Source organism: Hydractinia symbiolongicarpus, chromosome 9 (assembly GCF_029227915.1).
Source record: "Hydractinia symbiolongicarpus strain clone_291-10 chromosome 9, HSymV2.1, whole genome shotgun sequence".
Lineage (NCBI taxonomy): Eukaryota > Metazoa > Cnidaria > Hydrozoa > Anthoathecata > Hydractiniidae > Hydractinia > Hydractinia symbiolongicarpus.
In genome coordinates, this window is record NC_079883.1 from 24,484,580 (window position 1) to 24,499,296 (window position 14,717).

The following is a 14,717-nucleotide window of genomic DNA, read 5'->3' on the forward strand; positions in this document are numbered from 1 at the left end:
ATTTACTCACCCAGTGTAGCCTTAAACAATTAAAAAAGAATAACCAATCTCGTACCTGTAATTTCTTAAAAAGGTAAAGTTGCTAACAGAGCTATTTAAAAAAATAATAAACTTTGAGACCGAGTTCATGCTTCATAAACAAATTATACAAAGTTCTTAATACTGACTGAATAAGTCTCGAAATAAATGAAAGAACATAAATCTTATTTCTAGCGGTAGTTAACAACCTCTGCATTCACGGAAAAAAGTTAAGCAATATAAAGATTCAAGCAAGTAGGTAAAATACCTTTAAAGAAAAATCACGTCAGAACCAATAATGGTAGGATATTTTAGGTGGAATCAATATTATAGGCCCAAATTTTAGTTTATTAACAAGATTTTTAGGGGTGTTTAGGAAATTGAACTTATAAAGACGGTTATTGGAAGGAGTGAAGGAAAAATAAAAAATTTTTTAGAAATAATTTATTCTGTATAAATGACAACTTTGTAAGGCACACAAAACCACAACGTGACCCAATTAGTCTGGACTGATAGCAACCTCGCTTTCATTATATATACACGTTTATAATCTAAAACGAGGCTATATAAAAATTATTTTCGATAATTATGTAGACATAAAGTAGGAGTAAAAAATAATTCTTTGTGACGTCACGTTAACGTCAACAATACACCAAGTTTGAAACTCAAACCTTAGCAAATAACAAAAAGCCTGGTAACGAAGTTAACTCATGGCTACAACAGTATTAAATACGCGGAGACATAAACGACATTCAATCACTGTGCAAATAAAACGGAATAATTTACAACTAATATCCATTTTCTTATATAATTACTATCTACAAAATTTATAAGCTATTCAGTATTAAAAAAACCAACAACAAAAAAAATAGTTCTAAAAATTTTTTGTCTTAACATTAAATAGTGGCTAAGACTGATATTTCCTTTATTAAAATGAGGTGAAGTTTGTTTTCAAAATGGCGTTCCATTGAAGGAATAAATAACACTACGGCACTCAACCATCATGACTTCCCGAAAATTCAAGCTAATTTTTTCACATGAGTAGTATTTTCACGTAAAGACTGACGCTGACATGATAGATATGTAGAGCTAGTGGCCCGTTTTTCCAGGTCACGTGTCCAGGACAATAACTTAATCGTTTCATCTGCGTTAATGAATTATTATAAAATTCCAAATAAACATTAAATGTGGATTGTTGAAAAATTTCGGTTTTATGTGCAATATAGTTAAATACGTCGACAACATGAATTTGTTGGCTTAGATTAACGTCATAACAGAGCCAACATTTTAATGACGTACGGCGTTATCACGCATGCGCAAAAACGGTCATTGGATTTATCGGTGGCACCGGTTGTGGTGCGGATTGAGAAGGTTTTTGTTTGGACGGTTTCTGCTTTTTAATTGGTTTGTTGTTGTCGTCTCTCTTGACGTGAGTTTTCATATGTGCTGACCGACTCTTCACTTTGCTGAAGACTCTGTATAAACAAAACATTCAAACATCAGAAAATTGCTAACAAACGCTCAATACAATACTCTATGGTTAAATAACGCTTGCGAAGGGGATACGTAACTTCCGAGAGTAGTGACTTAAATAAAGGACGATTGAGTTGGTAAAAATGTTTGTTGGCTTTATAATGTAAGAAACATTGAGAATGGTGGAGAGCCATGTGTATTCAAGAACACCAGTTCGTCCCTCATGCCAAAAAAGGGGGGGATGCTGAGAAGAACAACATACCTTCCACAAACTTTACATTGGAACTGAAGCTGCGGTCCATCGCTAGTGTTGGTTACAATAACAGAACTTGGAACCGTGGGGCGTTTCTTTTTTGCTGGGCTTGCCATGGAGATACCTTCCAACTCGGGGCTGATCAGGGATTTCGGTTTTGATCGACGGTTGTCGAGAGGCTTAGAGAAGCTGAAAAACAGGTTGAAAGATTTTACATGTTAAAAAACAAACAAACACGGATACGAAACACAAAGATCGCTATTTGTATTTATATCGATTACCCAGAACTTATAATAATGATCTTTACAAAGATTGCTCAAGATAAACGAGACAAACGTTTCCGCCATCATATTTGCAACTCACCTTCCACCATGGACGCGAATATGACCGTTTAAGGCTTGCCTTGAAACGAATCTTGCACGACATTCGGGATAATCGCACTCGAATACAGGTTCACGTAGCGTACTAAGCGGCGCAACAGCAGCGGTTGGTGTCGGTGGCACCTCTTCATCGTCCTGCGGATAAACAATAAAGAAAAAGAGTAAATAAAAATTGGTCGACTCGGTTGTAAATCAACTTATGTTCAATGATACAAAAACTTTGCCAAATAACTTTGTAATATCTTGTTTGTTTCATTGAGTTATACAAATAACTCAATGATACAAAAAAAACTCGTGCTAAAAACTAAAGTTCTAACACATGGGTGACACGGACTGGTTACGCAAGTCTGCCTTACTTGTTCAGATTCGACTTCAACCATTCGAGTTCTTGCGCGAAAACTTTCAGGATGCATAGCTTTCCACTGGTAATAGAATTCGACGCATAGCTGGACGGATTTGGTGATAACCTAAAAATAATTATTCAATCATTGCGACAACAGGTATAAATTACCTCGATAAGTATTGCTCGAGACAACAAAACTAAAAAGTGTATTACTTCTTTCTGTATATCGTTAAACACTTTTCCTTTTGTTCTATAAGCTTGTCTAAATGCAAGTCGTTCTTTAGCGGTCCATCTTACCGAACCAGAATAATGATAATCAGCGTTGGGATCATCTGCTCGAAGAATGTGGCGACGTGAAAGCAACAAACGAACAGCTTCCTATAAAAAAACCATGTTTACTTTGCATCGAGAAAGAGCTCAGCGTAAACAAAAGACTGCAATGTAGGTTGAGCTTACTTTCACATTTCCACGTGTTCTCTGTAGAATATGTAAGGCGTATTCCTTGTTATTTGAACCACCATACAATCCTAACGAACATGCCATGTCCAAGTACGCATTCACTAAGACGACGAGGAATGTAAATATATGCATGTACTACTTAGTGCGACTTAAAGGCTAAAAAAATCTCCAATTATATACCTTCAACGTATTTCTGCTCATCTTCTTTCAAAGGAGACCACATCAAACTTGCACGGTGAATGTCCTTGTGAGCTTCGGATATGTCCACTGAAAAGGAAATCCAAATAACACTTAGATTTATTTACAATAACATGGCATCCTAGAAGTTAAAATTAATCACAACATTTTAAAGCAAACGCAAAAAAAAACATTTTATTCGAGGGCTGGACTTACCAAGGTTGGGTAGAAATGCTTGGAATTGTGGACCCACGTTAATTTTCCTAAAATAAAATAAGTAAGGGTGTTAGTCAAACATATAATTTCATCATGCTTGCTTTACCATTTTATTAAAAAAAATAACAAACATCAATATGTAATGTTTCCATTACACTGCGCTTAGAATGGAAAGGATAAAACATCGTCTACTACAGTATACAACAAACACTTACGGTTCAGGCACGACTACTTCTGTAGACGCTTGCTCTTCAGAAGATGCTGATACGGTCGCTGGAAGTGGTGCTTCACGTTGATCCACGCTACCTAACAATTAAGATGTGCATTAAAAAAAATTGCATTACAGGATTTCAGTTTTGCTATTGGACCACAACATTTCTTTAGAATTACAGAAAAATGATTATTTTCTTACTGTTTCTTCGGATCAATAGTAGTCTTGCTGGGGTTGTTGGAACTGCTGTTGGACGCGGTGTCAAACCAGGTGGATTAAAAAATATGCTCTTAGGACTAAGCATAGCTGGCGGAGTGTAGATGCCCCGTGGAAAGTTTTTTAAAGGAGATGTCGAGTTTGGCATTGTTCTGCTATTAACAGCTGGTGGAATGATTATTGGACCTGGTCTTGGTCGTTTTTTGTTAGGCGAAATAATTGATGGCATTGAGGTTTCTTGAGTTTCCACACGTAGCAGGGGTGTTTCAAACATTTTCGATGGATGCTCTCGCTGTGGTGTACGCGGATCGAATCGGTTTGGCGAAATGTTTAAATGCCTTTGTTGATCAAAAGGGTGTTTCTGATCGAACCTTTCATTTGGCACATTATACGTCACTGCTCTATTTTGTGGATGAAGGTGTTGTTCTATTGGACGATTACGATCATAATAATGCGATTTCGGACTGTGGGTATAACGATAATGCTCTCTGTGATTGCTTTCACTCGGCTTAAATGGTTCATCTATGATGTTTCTCTCTTGCGGCGGATATGTGTGCAATGACTCGTGACTGGTTGGACGTTTTAAGTAGTTGCTTTCATGGCTTGTGCTCACAGGATGGGAATAATAATTTGGTTTAGGCTCTTTTTCTCTTGTGACAGAATCATCTTGCATAACCTGAAATGAGTTGTTAATTGTGAGATAGCGAAATAAATACAATGTTAAAGTATTTCCAACATCCCATCACCGTACCTTACTAACAAGGTATTGCACACTATTCAAAAGAAAATTAATATTGTTATCCATGTACTTATTTCAACTACATTATGCATTTCAGCATTTATATCTAGATATATTGTTTCTAAAAGATGCAGAAAAACAGCACAATAGGTAGTAAATTCACAAACAATGGATCAGCTATCAACATGCAAAAATACACTATAGCTTGAATTCCCTAAAAAGTTTATTTATATTGCACAGTTCAGCGTAAACCATTATATTATAAGTCACCACGGAAACAGTTACTATGGAGACGCAACAGCACAAAATTATGTGTCATTATTTCGATAACAAAGTTTAATGTAAATCATTCTAGTTAATCATTTTACAGTTTGTATTCTACATAAAATAATTTTTAATAAAGGGAACAAAGGTAGCTTCCCGCAACTAAAAAAGTGCAACTTGAATTAAAAAATAAAGTTTAACAATCAATTAGAGTCATTTTGGCATTAAAAGTTTTAAAAAGGGAAATACCAATGTAGTATCAACTATGAACACAAAAAACACATGAAACAAAAGTGATATTGGGAAATGTAAGACACCTGGTCATATGACTAACGCAGGCAGGTAAACATCCCATGTTTCGTGGTATCAGAGCAGAGAGACTAAAACACAAGAGACTAAAATTACACTATGTAAACTGAATGCTTATAGAAGTAAGAGAGTATATGGTAACAGCAACGAAGAATTCATAATAATTAACAACACTAATTACAGACTGTTTAAACAAAGTGCAGACCTCATTAGAATTTGCCATTAAGAAATTCTAAAAAGTCGTTACCACTAATTGACATAAAAACCTTAAACAATATGTAATAAAAAAAATGTTTCTCCTTATTTATAACACATATGCACATACCCCAAAAATATTATCAAAGAACTGTAACACTAGATCAAAGTTGTAGGAGACAGAAACCTTTTTTTAACCAGGACTTTTATTACTAACATTTACTACAAAGTTGAAGCATCAATTCTAAATCTCTGAATAATTACAAAAAAAGAACTAAAAATTTGCCTCACCGGTTGCCACTTAGCATTGGTAGGATGTATTCCATATAAAGTATCTCTTGTTTTAAAAGACGGTTTATCATTTGGTTCCTTTGCTGCAGCTATAGCTATTGCAGCAGGATCGGTAGGTGTAGGATGGTTTTGTCCAGGTAGCATCCGAGAGTGGTGCATCATTAAAGGTTCCGGCAATCCTCCATGTTGTCCATTGGCCCACATCTGGTAATAAGTGTTCATAGCTTGTTGACGTGCTTCATGTTCACTTTTTGAGATTTTTGTGGCTTCGCTGGTTGGAATGTCTTTTTGGCTTTGATAAATTTGGGGAAAGCTAAATGGATTTCTGATATTTAATAAAAATGGCATATTTGCCGAACTTGGAGATGGTCCTGGTTGAGAATATTGAGTTCCCCAAGGGAATCTCGAATTCATCATGTGAGATGGCATACCAGCAGGATATGCTGGATGTGGAACACCAGGTGGAGAAAACTCTGGCTTCTTAACACTCTTCTCATAGTCCTTATAAAGTCTTTCTGCTGTATGTGATTGCTTTATTTCATGATGGGGGTGGTGGCGTTCAAATTCTGCCTGATTACTTTCCTTTAACTGTCGTTCATGTTCATGCCGTTCATACATTTGTCTAGAGTATTCCATTCTTTGATTGTATTCGGTAGCAGCAAGGCTTGAAACTGGTATCGATTTTAAAGGACGCATTTGTGTAGATGACACAGATCGAGAAGACTCAATCTGCTCCTCCTTTGGTTTATTTGTGTATTCATCAGAGGAACCGTGCTTGTGTCTCGTGTAAGCATAAGCTCTTCTCATTTCAAGTTCCTGTGCCATAGCAGGGTCAAGCTGCATGCTACTTTCTTCTCCACTGCTACTTCTTCTAGTACGTGTTACTCTCTTAGGTTCTGGTGGGACTAATGGCGCACTGGACGGCCGTGGTATCTCATTTGGAATGGCAAGTCTATTTGCATCTTGTTCATGCGTTTGTGCAGTGCGGTAAATGTGTGCTTTCATATTCTCTTCCGAATATCCAGGATATAAAGACATTAGTTTTGGCATATAACCTGCTGGTGTTGCTCCTCCTGGCGGACTTCCATGATGATTTTCAACATGCCTTCTCAAGGAACGCATATCACAATAGCTTTTTGCACAGTCTGTAAAGTGACATTCGTATGGCTTTTTATCTCGATGTGTTATCATGTGACCATTTCTAAAACAAATTGTAAACTTAATATTCTAAATTTGTAACAAATATGAAGTGCAACTATGAAACTCAATCCAAAGATAAAAATATAAAATTTTAAAATCTTTTAAAAATAAACAGTTATGCTGTCTGTGAAAACAAAAAAAAATCACATAACTTTAAAAAGTTCCTATGTACCTAACTGTAGGAAATTCAATCTTCATATTATCTGTAATTTTCACTGAAATGGGCATGTATGGTTCACTTCCACTTTCACAAGTTTATTATTTACATGGAAAGTGTCCTCAAAACATAAACTTAAAAATGCTTTAAATCTCAGTGTAAAAATGAATAAAGCAGTCAGACCAAGTAAATGTCTATTATTTACATAATGTCATCACATTTGCACAATACATCCATTGTTTTTATTCACAACATTAACCTTCACAAGTGAAAGGAATTAAAATGTTTCATGTAGAACTATGGTTTAGCAAGCTCTAATCCATAACTAAAGGTGAAGTAAAAACACAGCAGAAAGTGTCATATTAATTAATTAATAAAACAAAAGAAACAGGAAGCCATCATAATAATAATGATGTAAGCATTTCTACTTTGTCAAGATGCTAAAGCTTTTTTTGAACGTTTAGTTTTAAGCTAAATTTAAATTGTCCATGGAAAAGGTAAATAAAAGGTCGACAGGTCAAAAATAGTTTAAGATGCTTTATAACCCTTTAATAGTTTAATAATCCTGAAATTATAATTTGATGAATTGGGTTCATTTTATTAATTTTTTTTGTGTTATAAATTATAAGCAAGATATTATATACACATTAGAGTAAGATTAAAGCTCTCCACCTTAGAGGTAAAAAAATGTCATTTTATTCATAAAGGATTTGTTAAAGTAAACATTGCATGACAAGAACACAAAAATGATAACAAGAAACATCCTTACAAATGATCTTGTCTCTTGAAACCTCTTGAGCAGATTTGACATACATATTTTCGTTCATCACTATGAATTAGTTTGTGTTTTGCTAAAGCACTCGAACTGCTAAACTGCTTTCCGCATTGGGAGCAGGTGTTGTCATTCTTTCCTTTTGCTTTGTCACTATGTGGACTGGGAGTTCGACTGCGCTGACCTGACAAAGAGTAAGGACTTGCATGGTTTGGGCTGATTGATGAAGAGTGAATGCTTTCCTTGTCTGAACCTGGCGTCCCGTGGTTTACATTGACAGTTAAAAACTGAGTTTGTGGAATGAAACCCGAACCTGAAAAAAAATTTGGTTTCTGTAAAAAATATCTTTTATATTATAAAAAATAAGTTTTGCTCATAACACATGCAGATACAGTACACAGAAATTTCTTATAGATATACTCTTAAATCTCTTAGTTGTAGTTTACTAGAAAACTACCAAAACAGATCCCTACCATTAGCCACCAAGTGGTAATTAAACATCATGTGTTTCCACAACTAAAACCCTAGCTAACTACTAACAGTGAAGGTCCTTTTTACGTTGCCCATAACAATTTAAAATCAAATTAATGAATAGAGATACATAAATATTTTAAAATTTATTTTCATATTCCACTTTAGATTCACATTCACAGCTGTAAATTCATTAAAATAAAATGGTAATTAATACGGTTGTAAAGTTCCTAGAAACAATGTTTTTTTTCTGAACTTTGAAGTATCCTAATGTTTGCTTAGATTAAACACATGATACAAAAGTTGACATAGAAATGCAAGTGATAACTGTCTACTGTATTGTTGCCAAGTAACAACAGTGACTAAATATTTGGGATATGATAAAATTAAAAAGACCAAGCATGCAAGTGCTAAGAAACAACATTCAAAGAACTCAAACAACTATCCTTGCCCACAAATCACTGGCTATAAATATTTTTATTAATTTTTTATAACGTATATTCTGGGGTATAATCTCCAACATGTGAACACCAAGCCTCTTAAATTATCTAAAAAATTATATTCTTTCATTTTTTAAGTTTATTTATTTTTATTTTATTTTTCAAGTTTCTTTATTCTTTTATTCTTTTTCATATTTCACATTTACACATACAAAAGTGGTGTAACGATGTCTCCATAATAAGAATAAAATAATACATAAAGGATTAAAATACTATAACACATTTATGCTTATGAAATTACATCAAATCAAACACTATTTCAAATATTTGAGGAGTACAAGAGGATTTACAGCAATTACAGAAAATGCCACATTTAGAGAGATTTATTTCAGCATTGCATTCCTTACCATCAGTAAATGATCAATAGTGATCAACTACTGGTGCAATAACACTTGTAAAATATAATTTCATTCATCAGGCAATTATACTTGCAGGCATGCAAAAGATTGACATCTCCCTGCTTAAAGGCTATATTACACTACATGATTAATCCTAGGATTTTTCATACTCACGTGATGTATTAAAAAGATCTAACTTTTTATAAGGTAAAGTAAAAAAGTAAAAAAGAAATAAATTCGAATAAAAAGACAGCGCTTGAAGCAATGATTATTGCAACTTGTAGCAAAAACAACAACAAAGCAATGAAAGGAATGGGTTAAAACTTGGCTGCGAAGAAAACAAAGCTACGTTTAGAGAAAGGGATGCAGAAAAATTATTTGAGAATAAGCCCAGAAAACTATGTTGCGGCAAGTATTGTTAAACAAAATCAAATTTAAGAGAAGCAATAACTCTTAAGAAAAATACATGGCTGCACATGCTTTGCAAAAGATATAAACTTATAAAAACATGTTCACTTTTAGTTTTCTAAATTCTGATTGTCTAAAAACATTAACCGATTTAACCATAGAAAGTTAAACATAATGGCCCGAAAACATATGATTTTTAAAATGCACTGCAAGATTTGCGATATATGAAAAATCATTATGATTAGCCTTAGCACGTTGGAATTCGTGTTGGCAATTGCCATGTGCTGACGTGAATTAGGAAGGCTGCATTTAATATATCTGGTGAATAAAATGTAGGAATAAAGCATTTTACTCCCTACCTTCAAATGTTCTTGTTAAAAATGACACTTAAAAACAAGATATGCCAACTTTGAGGTCATGGCTAGTTTTTGGTGGGCAGAAACTGAGGCAAAATACAATTTAGGATTTAAATTTGAAAGGTGTCCTTTATTTTTGCACAAATTTTATTGCATGTTTTTAGTCTAGAAATTCAGGCAGTTGCCTAAGTGAATGTTGTCTTTAGAAGTATGCTTTTCTCACTGCAATTTTTTTTCTTTTCTGAATAAAAAAAAAATTATTTCTAAAGGAGACTATCGGTAGACAACACGAGAAATAGCATAAGAAATAGTAGCAAACGTAAAGTATAAATGCTGTTCTCAAAACATACTGGGTTTCTAAATTGACAGTTTTGTAACAAATATAGCAATACTTTTGTATTTGTAACCTTACAGTTTTTCTATACAACTAGCAAAAATATCTCGACTTCCCATTTGAAAATTTGTTCACCTAGGCATGGACCTAAAAGAAACTTTTTTGGCTTGTCCTACCAAATGAAAGAAAAATACAAAGAATTTGCAAGTTTACATTAAAACATTTTTGATTCCTTGCTGACCGAATATTTTTCCTAAAATTTTTAAATTCTCATAAAAATATTTATTAGTATATATATTGATTACTATCATCAAGGAATTTTTGCTTTGTTAAGGTAAAAATATACTTTGAGAATGGATAGAGTACAGATATACTATGTTACAAGAGGGAGTTGTTAACTTGCAAATAATTAATAAAACAAGCCTCTTATGTGCAATGATCCTTGCAGTTAAACAAGGTGCTGCTTTTTTGCAAACAAATGAATTAAGCTGAAAGATCAAGCTTTAGCAGAATAGTGCAATTTACTCATTTGCAGCAAATAGTTCTGCATTATTGGGATGTGTGATTCACTGTTCCAAGACTCTATAGTGTTTTAAATATATATGCCCAATTCCAGGCTTTGCTTTTTAAATCAACAAAATATTATAACCACACCCTGTCACAAACATTTTCTCCCTTGCCTGTTGAAAATGCATTTGTAAATGCATAAAAAAATAACTACAAAACTTACCCAAGTGATTAGGCCTCTGTGGATGTGGTGAAGTCTTCATTGGTCTGCTGTAATCTACTGGAGATATATCATGCTTTGATGCAGGTGGTGCCAAAGAAGTATTTGATGATGCTTGATACTGGCTCGCATCAAAACCATGGTGTGGAGCATCAGCCTGACTCCTGACAACATCAGCATGCTTATGGCTTCCACCTAAATAATGTGTTGGAGCACATGATTAGTCTTACCGTACAGGAAAAACATATAATCAGGAAAAACATAATAATGAAAAACATGTAATCAGGAAAAATATATGTAGCATATTTTGTGAAATTCTGTATGTATATACACTTTGAAACACGAAATTATGTACCATTAGCAACTGGTTTAGAGTACTGAGACTGCAATGAATGAAGTTTTTCTGGATTCTGTCTTTTGGCAACTTCAGCAACATTGGAGGAGTCACCAGGCTCTTTCATGGGTAAAGAAACTGGTGTTAAACCATTTGGCGGAGCACCAGGTGTAAGAATAGGTGTTAAGACAGTGTTAGAAATATACCCAGGAGTAAAAACGCTGTTTGGGTTACTTCCTGGTGTAAGTACGACTGTGTTAGGATTACATCCTGGTGTTAAAACAGCATTACTAGGAAAATTTCCTGGAGTTGGAGGCAAGTTTTGTAAATTTAATCCTAGATTTAAAGCTCCATTAACATTAGCCACATCTTGCTTTTCATTTTGACGAACACTGAGTTGCGTTTGACGTAGCAGAGATAAATAATTATGCATCTGTGTTGCAGCTAATGCATTTTGTATTTGAGAATTGTCCATTCCTATATATGGTTGCATCAGGGAATCTTGCATATGTTTTCCCTCCACTGGAGTCACAGCTGGAGTAAGGGAACCAGAGGATTTTCTATCTGTCCACAACTTTCGTTCGTTATTGTTTATTATTGCCTTTCCAAATTGTTCGGTTGAATTTGGTCCTTGTCTAACATTCATACTTATCATATTTGTATTTGCAGTTGAACCAACTGAATTGAATGAGACATTATTTTGGGTGGCAGCAAAAGCATTACTATGGTCATACCCCTTTACTGACATGAAGTTGTATGCGTTGTTGCTTTGGGAAAGCATAGCTGTTTCTAGCATGTGCTGCTGTTGCTGGTGCCTCAAGTTCATCTCCATTAAAGGATTTAACACTTTAGTTTGATATGCTTCAGGAAGCATATTGGGGTAAACAGTACTAGCTCGATTTACATTATTTGATGGAGCCCTAAACTCTGCAGTAAGAGTATTAAAATCAGGTAAAAGTTTGTTTGAGCTCCCATTAACTAAACTTGCTGTCCTTCCCTGTTGTGATAAAATTCCAGGAAACAATTGTGGAGCAACTAAACCAGGAAATGTCCAGCCAGAATCTGGACTTGGTTTATTATTATTCAGACCTCTCAAACCAGCCTGATACAATTTAGTTTGATCTACAAAATTTTGATTTACATCTCCATGTAACACTGGCTTACTGCCAAAGTTTCCCAATGTGTTTAACAACAGATCATTGTTTAAATTTCCAGCCATTTTCTTTACACAAGTATATTATAGAACCATTCAAATAACTAGTTAGTTAAAACCATGTGATATAAGACAAGTAACAAATGTGAACAGTAATCCGTTAAAAGTCACTGTAATAAAAATACTCAGGATATATAATGACCATTTAAAATAGACGATTTTTTAACAAATTAAAATATGGTTTAACAAATGCAGCATGCACAAACTGTAACTTCCTCAGCAAAACGTTAGTTCAACATATGTTGAGGCTTTCTAAAATCTGCAGCTTGCAAATCCACCCGGTACCTGAGCTGACCCCCTGATCTTCAAAACTTATATTTGTTCATTCAGAAGAAGCTGCATGTGCAGGTCAAAACATCAGGCTAATTTAACAGCTTGTGATGCACAACATTTTAAGTAAAAAAAGTATTTCCTGCATATATTATAATTGCAAAGTTTCTTTTCTTTAAAAAAAATAAAGCTAAGCTGCAGACAACAAATAAACGAAAGATGGCATTCCATTGTACAGACCAGAAAAAATATTAAATTTCGTAGACTGTGACTTGACTACGCGTTATAATACGACCGAATAAAACAACCATTCTGAAGACTTATTCTGGTCTGTGGATTATCCACCTCAAAAATTATGCAGCAACATTGCTGAGAATTACACCAGCTAGCTAATATTTCCACCTTGCTATTTCTAGCAAAGCTAGTTGAACTAAACATGTTTTAAAATGCTAATGTAGCTATATTAATTTAAGTGGAGAAACCATACCAATAAAAAACATTAAAAAAGAGGTTTTTTAGGTGTTTATTATAAATTTTTTTTAACCAGCTAGGCTATAGCTAGATGGCTAGCCAGTTTTTTAGCTGATTTAATTTATGTACGCTTTGTTTTAGATACAGAAGCTTAAAGAGTGAGCTAAGTTATATTCTCTTAAAGGTACATTAGTTAAAATAGTAAGTTTTAACGCAATCCCTGAGATTTTCAAACTTTAGATAGCTAAAAACTCAGGCATACAAATACGTGACTTTTTTGTTTTTTCAGCCTACCTAGCTAAGCACACTTAAGAAAAAAGTTGTGACTCACCTCTTAAATAAATATCTTTACTGGATGTAATGTCCTTTCCATAATCAGAATAATAATTTTGCATTTCAAGTCATAGAATTATCAGCTAGTTGTTCCAAAATAAATTTTGAAATCTTGTTTTTTTACCAGCCACCGTATACTTGGTACAAAACGTTGACCGGGAATTCTTCGAGCTCTAGTTTTTCCATTATGAATCAGTTTAATAGCATAATTGTTTGCATGACGGGGGTAACATATAAACACAGGTGTTGCTAAGTGTGGTCAAAAGCATGCCACCTGACAAAAGATATGACATTTTTTTACAGAATGAAAAATGAATATTGTTAGTTAAAGAAAAATAACATTAAATATATGTACATTTATAACATTCGCCAACGTTAATTAATGTTATAAAAATATTTCTTGACTCCTGGATAAATCATGCAAAGAAACACATTTCAGACTTGTGCACTTGCGCGAGTTTTTGATAACGTGCAAGTTTAATTGCCTTTCGTTTTCTAGATTTTGACTTCCCCTCGAAACCACGCATTTATTTTTTCAACTCACTGCGATTTCCCGAAACGTTTTAACAACGCGCGTTTTAACAACTTTTTTTGAAACAAACAAAAATATAAATTAAATTATTTCTGAATGATCTCCACCAAAACGTCCGCCTGTCTGTAGTAGTAGTGATTGATAACAAATCAAAAGTTGCGCTGTATAAAAATTGCGGCGCAAAGCAAACTTAATAAATTTGCTACTTTTTTTCGTGATATAGCTTGAATATAGATCACACGTGATTTGATTTGAAAAAAATATAAATGATGTAAACCAGGTTTTATGTGTACATATCGTAAAATTCACAAAAGGCCTGGAAAACAGATCTTATGGCAAATACGCGGTAAAATGCTCGCGAATTTTTTAGATTTACTAAAACATTTTTTAGATTCTTCCATTTATTTTCGAAGAAACACCACGAAGAAATAAAGGATTCGTTTTACTTTAATAAAGAAGTTTTTTAATCTTTTATTTTTTTTAAATTATTTTGGTCATTTCAAGAAATAGTGTTGTTTTGAAAAAATCCCACGATTAAAGCCTCTTAAAAAATTATGCTCGCAAAATTAAAAAAAAGCTTTTTAGCCTTAATATCTACATGGCTCTGTTTGCCTTTTTTAGAGAAAATGTATCGTGGATTTAATTTGGCGATTGTAAAATAGATTTGTATCGTGCGTGTTTTACTCTTCATGCATGCAAAAAAAATAACTTTGATAAGTAATCGATTACTTTCAAAGTTATTTTTTTATTGAAATTT

General features: G+C 33.8%; 1 protein-coding gene across 2 annotated transcripts; it reads right to left on the reverse strand.

Moving 5' to 3' along the window:
* Nucleotides 1–49: 49 nt before the first annotated feature.
* LOC130658006 (uncharacterized) lies at nucleotides 50–13,598 on the reverse strand. Of its 2 annotated transcripts, none has more exons than XM_057461027.1 (14): nucleotides 13,427–13,598; nucleotides 10,811–11,002; nucleotides 7,671–7,986; nucleotides 5,545–6,745; nucleotides 3,732–4,422; nucleotides 3,535–3,625; nucleotides 3,320–3,366; nucleotides 3,107–3,193; nucleotides 2,924–3,027; nucleotides 2,681–2,845; nucleotides 2,481–2,591; nucleotides 2,108–2,259; nucleotides 1,754–1,933; nucleotides 50–1,493 (listed from the first exon to the last, which is right to left on the reverse strand). In XM_057461027.1, the coding sequence occupies exons 1-14, from the start codon at nucleotides 13,488–13,490 to the stop codon at nucleotides 1,325–1,327; spliced, it is 3,570 nt and encodes a 1,189-aa protein (XP_057317010.1). In that variant the 5' UTR covers nucleotides 13,491–13,598; the 3' UTR covers nucleotides 50–1,324. The 2 variants fall into 2 exon arrangements, with proteins under 2 accessions (XP_057317010.1, XP_057317009.1); XM_057461026.1 differs by lacking the exon at nucleotides 13,427–13,598 and adding an exon at nucleotides 11,163–12,730.
* Between the last annotated feature and the right edge of the window lie 1,119 nt (nucleotides 13,599–14,717).